General features: G+C 41.4%; 1 protein-coding gene across 3 annotated transcripts in view; it reads left to right on the top strand.

Annotated features, from left to right (window-relative positions):
• Nucleotides 1-1,701, top strand: part of LOC146865554 (baculoviral IAP repeat-containing protein 1-like) — a 1,189,967-nt gene extending 1,188,266 nt beyond the window's left edge. For all 3 annotated transcript variants that reach the window (XM_085632369.1, XM_085632370.1, XM_085632371.1), the window contains one exon: nucleotides 17-1,701. In XM_085632369.1, coding sequence (XP_085488495.1) covers nucleotides 17-381 — 365 coding nt within the window. In that variant the 3' untranslated portion in view covers nucleotides 382-1,701. The remainder of the gene's footprint in view (nucleotides 1-16) is intronic.
• The last annotated feature ends 4,868 nt before the right edge of the window (nucleotides 1,702-6,569 follow it).

Here is a 6,569-nt window from a genome sequence, read left to right on the forward strand (position 1 = left end):
TTCTATTTTATTTTAGCAATGGCAGCAAAAATGGGATTCTTACGAAAAACTAAAAATTTGGAGCTGATAACCATTCACGCGATAACAGAAGCAGGATGGAGATCTTTTTTTGAAACTCTGGACAACATGCCGGACTTAAGTGAATTGTCCATCACCAGGATTTACAGCCATCAATTCAAGTGTCACGCTACAACAGTGAAGTTGTTTGTCCAGTGTGTCGCCCGGCTCCCTTCCATGACGAAAATCCAAATGCCAGGCTGGCTGCTTGATGAAGACGATGTTAACATGTTCAATGCAATGAAAGAGCAACATCCGCAGTCAAAGAATTTACTCTTGTTTTGGCAATGGTCACTGCCGTTTTCCCCTATTGTACAGGAGTAGATGTGCTTTACACCACTGGACTCTGGTTAGTCTAGCGAAAAGCTGCACTGTTCTTAAACTTAATTCGAACTGTTGAAATTGATTTTTGAATTGCGAGGGGTTGAGAATCCATATGCGGGATGTATTCAGATTTGTAGTTTTTAATTACTTTTTCTTCTTAACCACAACTTTTTCCTTGAGATCTGCCCTACATGCTCGACACGATGCCCTCCTCAATATCTAACCTTTCTTTTGATTGGCTAAAGCTATATATATTACAACTGCACTGTAGAACACACCACGCTGGCCCCTTGACATTATTTACAATTCACACTGCCTGCACAGTGAGCTCAGTCCTACAAACTGCTTCATTCCACTTTATCTTGAAACGCTATAATACTAGCTATTCTTGTGCACCCCGCAGTGGGCCTTCTTCTATGGTCTGGTCTTCTCCCTTTAACAGCGTCTTATGCTTAATGTCCTGCAAACGAGCCATCGGGCAATATGCACATCCTCAGGCCAAAATGGGGTAAAAGGCCGCTTTATTGGACAGGCAGGCATTTTCATGTAGTACATAAATGCAAATCAGGCCTCACTAATACATAATCAGGCCTCACTAATACATATTCAATTCCATCAACCCCCGCCCCAAAACAGTTCCCCACAACAAACTTCCCCAACATTGTTCTGACTAATCCTCCTCCCCAACCCTTATCTACGTCTCCTGCCTGGCTCTTGCCTCATTCCTCGCTCCCTGTTTCCCTCTGTCCGAAGGTATTAAGAATGCCCCCAACCCTTCCTGCCTGTCTTGATCTCCTCTAATTCTGCCACCAGGAAAAACCATGACCCAGGAGTTTTTCCTGTCCCCTCTTTCGCTTTAAAACCAAAGCTTTCTTTGTTCCCACGTTTTTGATATATAAATACACACACTGTCGCCAAACAGGTGAAATATTTTATTAAGTTTAGATAGATAAATTATTCACAACTTTTGCCTAATAAGGCAATTCCCAGGTAGAGAACTTTAACTAAGAAAATGTTTTGCTTGCTTAGTGAGGAACATGATGGTGGGCGGGAGGAATGAATGTGTGAATATAAAAAAGGTGGGGGAGATGGCGGAAGATATGAGAAGTTGACTACAAATATAATAAAGCTGTCACCCAACAGCTTAATGTTAACACCAGGCTTTTACTTGCAAGATTTTTGTAATCATTTCTTTTATAATCAGAATATAAATCTCATTGCCATTAAAAGAAAGATGTATCCCATCATGATGAAAAAATTGATAGTACTCTTTTGTAATATCACTATGTGCCAACCAATAAAAGCCATACATTGAACAAAGGGATGTAATTCCTTGTTCACTTTTCTCCTTGCCCGTTCTACCGCAGTGAATCTCTCCGCCCCCCTCTAGACTCTGCGTGGCATCAGCGCTGTCAAGATGATTTTTGAGTTGGCCCATATTTTTGCTAACAATTCCAAATCAGCTTTTATTTCTATGAGCAACCCCAGACCCGATAGCTGCACCAAATCATTTTCCCCCGGGTGAATCAATATATTTTCACGTTTATTCTTAAAAGACATTTCGCTCATCAAAGGCAATTAATTGACCTCACTTCATGCCACTTTTCCCCAACCAAACAACGGAAACTTCATCTGAACAAAAGCCCAACTTTTTCCCAAAATGCCTCTTCTCTGCTTGCTTTGCAGTCCACTTAACGAATGAATGTTCAACTATCCATACATGCTTTTGTGGCAATGTGAAACCAGGCACCAACCCTGAAAAGAAAATAACAATTAATATGCTTGGTCATGCACTTCAGTATCTAAATCTATAATGTATTTTAGGCAACAATCTGAAGAGCAACGCCCCAGCTTCTTTACCTCGCTGATTGAAAACCACCACCTGGCGGCTTTTGAAGCTGCACCAATTTTAAAGGAGTGGGTACCAAAGTTAACCGGGTTTTCGCCCAAACTCTTTAGAGTTTTTCTCAGAATTGACAGCAATTGGGGAGCTTTGAGAGCAGAGCCATCTTGATGCCTGAATACAAATTCACTAGCAGCACCTCCCACCTTTAGAAATTCTAACCAAGCTTTTATAGGGCATAATGGTTCTTTTATTCTTTGCAAAAATATTTGTGAACCCTTACCAACTTGATCCTTTTTTTAACTTTTGAGAAAAATACCTATAGAATTTTCAACAAGAGAAACATTTTTAACTATGATGCCATCATTTTGTGATTTGCCTAACAATTCAGATATTCTGAAAGCGCCAAAAAAGAGCCAGATCACGCATAGCTTGAATAAACAATATTCAAATTCTGAAAACTAGATCAATTGCAAACTTTTTGTTATGTTATATAAAAGTTTTAGAGAGATTGGCTCTCGTTTGAATTATCCTCTTTTATTTTTGCCCAACCATGAAGGATTCTCCTAACAATTTCCCGCCCTGACGGTTTGTATCCCCAAAAGAACTTCCCATAAAAGTACACGCCTGCTACTTTCCCTGCTATTGTTGTGGAAGGAATATTCTTTTCTACGTTGATCATAATGAACTTAATCATGTCATCCCTACGTTTCTTCTTCCCTTTACTGGTATTAGCACTATAGGAAGCACCTGAATCTAGGAACTCTAGCTATGCTCTCCTGTAAGCCAATTTTGTGCTTTTTGTCACAGAGTTTTCAAGAAGTTGCTGAGCTTTCAGTTTGCTAAATCCCATACCTTGTTGGGCACCCGAGTCTTTTGCATATCCGCTCCGGGCGCCAGACCACGGAATCTCTGCCACTGAAAACGAGATAGCGCATCTGCAAAGTTATTGTCAGCTCCAAGTATATGCTTTACCTTGAATACTCTGTTAAACATTAAGCAGTCCAACATGAATCTTTGTAAAAGCTTCAATAATTGTTTGTCTTTGGCCCTCTGACCATTTACCTAATCGACTACTGTTCTGTTACCTACGTGAAATAATACTGTCCTGTTATTTCCCCAAACTGCCAATGCAACTATTAATGGAAAAAATTCAAGGAATGCAATGCTTTTCTTTTCTGAAACCCATTTAGCTGGCCACTGTTCCGCGCACCACTTCCCATCTCAAAATAGACCAAATCCGCTTGCGCCCGAAGTATCCGAAAATAGTTGAATCTGCCAGACAAAATCTTCTACTAATGACCAGATTGTGAAGCCCTTAGGAACATTAGCCACACTTCAAAGTCAGCTCTGATGTTAGCAGATATCCTGATTCTGTGATGGGGCAGCTTAACACTTGACATGGACAAACCAAGTTGTCTACAAAAGGATCTATCTGCCCTCACTACTCGGCAAGCGAAATTTAGATGACCCAATAAGCATGAACCTCCGACAATGTCACCTTATAAGACTTTCTTGCATGGTCTAACATGTTTGCATCTCCTGTATTTTCTTGATCGGAAGTCTATCTTCCATTTTTCATGTATCTACCTCAATGCCCAGGTATGTTAAGTAACAACTAGGATCCTCGGTTTTTCCTTCTGCTAGTGGCACCCCCAACTCTTTTGACACCAATTCAAATTCTCTTTATGTCTTCTCACTTCCGTGTGTCCGGTTCGAAATGAGAAGCATCACTGTAAAAAAGTCCTAAACGTCTCAAATAGTTTGCAAGAAATTGCACAACCCATGGGGAGCGCTTTATCCATGAAAAACTGTCCTTTGAAATAGATGCCAAGCAAAGAGAAGTCTGATGGGTGCACTGGTAATACCCGAAAGGCAGATTTGATGTCGCATTTCGCAATTTCAGTGTTGGCGCCCATTTTTCTGTGTCAGCTGAAACAAATTTGACCATGGTATCCTCTTTGGCAATACAATTATTGACAGAGAGACCTTGAGGCCATGATAAATGTTGTATTATTCTAAACTCCTTCAGTTTTCTTGGGTATTACGCCTAAGGAAGAGACAATGAGGTCTTGTAATGGCCATGAATCAAATGGGCCTGCCATCCTCCCTTCTTCCACTTCCATCAATAGCTTCTCTCTCACAAGCTGAGGGAATTCCTCTACAGATTTGAGATTTCTAGCGAATCTGCGGCATCTAGGCCCTTGATAACCTAGCCTAAACCCCTCTCTGAACCCCCATTCCAACATTACTGCTTTGTTCGACTCCGGGTAAAATTTTAACCAATGGCACAAAATCTCCACATTAACTTGTTCCCAGGTTGAAATGCGTAGCATTTCCCTCTGTTCTGGTTAAAACCTCCCCAATTGGACTGATCTACAAAGCATTGCAAAATGGCATGTTTCCCACCAAAACTGGAGAACTCATGCTTATATTTGCAAGGGTTTTTCTGGCAGTAGCCCCTGTTAAATTTCCAGCAGGCACCAGACATGAATGTTTGAGATTTATTCCAACTACCCACACTCCTGAGGTGGGTCTGTTCTGAAAAGGTCGATTAGGCACCTCCAAGCCACTTGCGGTATGCATAGAGGGTGGAGGCCTCTGAGGGTACATCCATTGAACCCAAAGTTCGTTATCTAAACCCCCGTGGTTTCTCAGGAATTAAAACTAATCTAGCTCAAAACTCCTCATCGTAATGGAGCCAAGCATAGCCTCCAAATTCTGTGTAAGCTTTCCTCATCGTGTCTAAATATTTTAATATCGCCACTGATCGGTCAGGGAACATTTTGCAATAAATACTAGCAAAAATAAGAAAAGCCGATGTCCACGAATCAATATTAGTCGGTACCCTTGGTCTTTTTGCCAATTCCCAACCATTCCTCCCTTGAGCCTTCTTTAGACTGTATTTCTCTATGAAGGAGTTTGAAAACATCTATAAACTCTCCCTTCCATATTTTGTCTTTGGTAGCCTTACTTAAATGAGAACCTGAGGGCATTGACAGCCCCATATATGGTAAACGTTTTAAACTTGATGAACCTGATTTGTCACAATCACATTCTTAAATATTATCCTTAGCATCATAATTCTCACCTTCTTCATCTGCCTGCTTAGCTTTATCCTTAGTAGGATTTTCATCTTTATTTCTTCCTTCTGTTCCCACATTCTTGTCAACGCACAACTTTTTATTATTAATCCCCCTTAGAACCTCACCTGTTCCAATAGAAGCATCCGCCTCGTATGATGGTCTTTTGTTCTTCTCCAAGTTTTGATGCCTTGCACTTTTCTTGCAATAAGACCTTTCGTTTTCTTTAATCTGTGAAAAATAATCTCTCATGCCAATTAAAAATGTTACCCATCGTCCTCAATTTCCCCTTCTTTCAAAGACTCATAATCATCACCACCCCATACATCAATTTACATCCCTTTACCCTGCCCCTTTCTTCCCATCTTGCTGCCACTCGGACATTCCCTGTCCCCTACCCCCCCATCGTATACTTTCCAATTTATAGCTTTAGCGTACTATGCCGCTCTCTTTGAGTCCATCGGTGCGAGAAAATTCGCTTGAAAATTCTCCCCTCTTTGTTGGTTAAGTTGCAGGACCCTAGATGCCTGCCAGAAACTTCTTTACTGCCCTTTATATTGCTTGGCAGCATCTCTCCCTTGAGGGACTGCAGAACTAATCTGAGACAAAATCCTAAACTTACTACTTTTGGTATTCACAAAAGCCATTTAGTAGTAGTAAAGTTAGGCTTTTGTCTTAAGTTTGACTTAAGACAGACTTAAGACAGACTTAAGACAGACTTAAGACAGACTTAGGACAGACTTAGGACAGACTTAGGACAGACTTAGGACAGACTTAGGACAGACTTAGGACAGACTTAGGACAGACTTAGGACAGACTTAGGACAGACTTAGGACAGACTTAGGACAGACTTAGGATAGACTTAAGACAAAATCCTAACTTTACTACTACTAAATGCCTTCTGTGAATACCAAAAGTAGTAAGTTTAGGATTTTGTCTCAGATTACTTCTGTGAATCGGGCACTACATTCTTCGGCTTGGTGGCTATGTGAAACCTCCATTTGCCCAAACCTGCCACAAGAGCTGGAAGTTGAGCTGTTTTCCAAATCTGTAACTTCCCCTTTAACTGTCCTGGCTCCTTTAACCCCTTCCATGCTGCGCAGATTCCGCCGCTGTGCTGACGGAATCTTGCGCGGGCATGGTCATGACGGAACGGTTCCGTCATGAGCACAGCTCAACCGTGGCTCATGACGGAACCGTTCCGTCATGAGCACCGAAGGGGTTAAGGAGCCTTTTCTTAGAAACAGCAGAGCCCTGCACAG

Source organism: Triturus cristatus, chromosome 2_1 (genome assembly GCF_964204655.1).
Source record: "Triturus cristatus chromosome 2_1, aTriCri1.1, whole genome shotgun sequence".
Taxonomy (NCBI): Eukaryota; Metazoa; Chordata; class Amphibia; order Caudata; family Salamandridae; genus Triturus; species Triturus cristatus.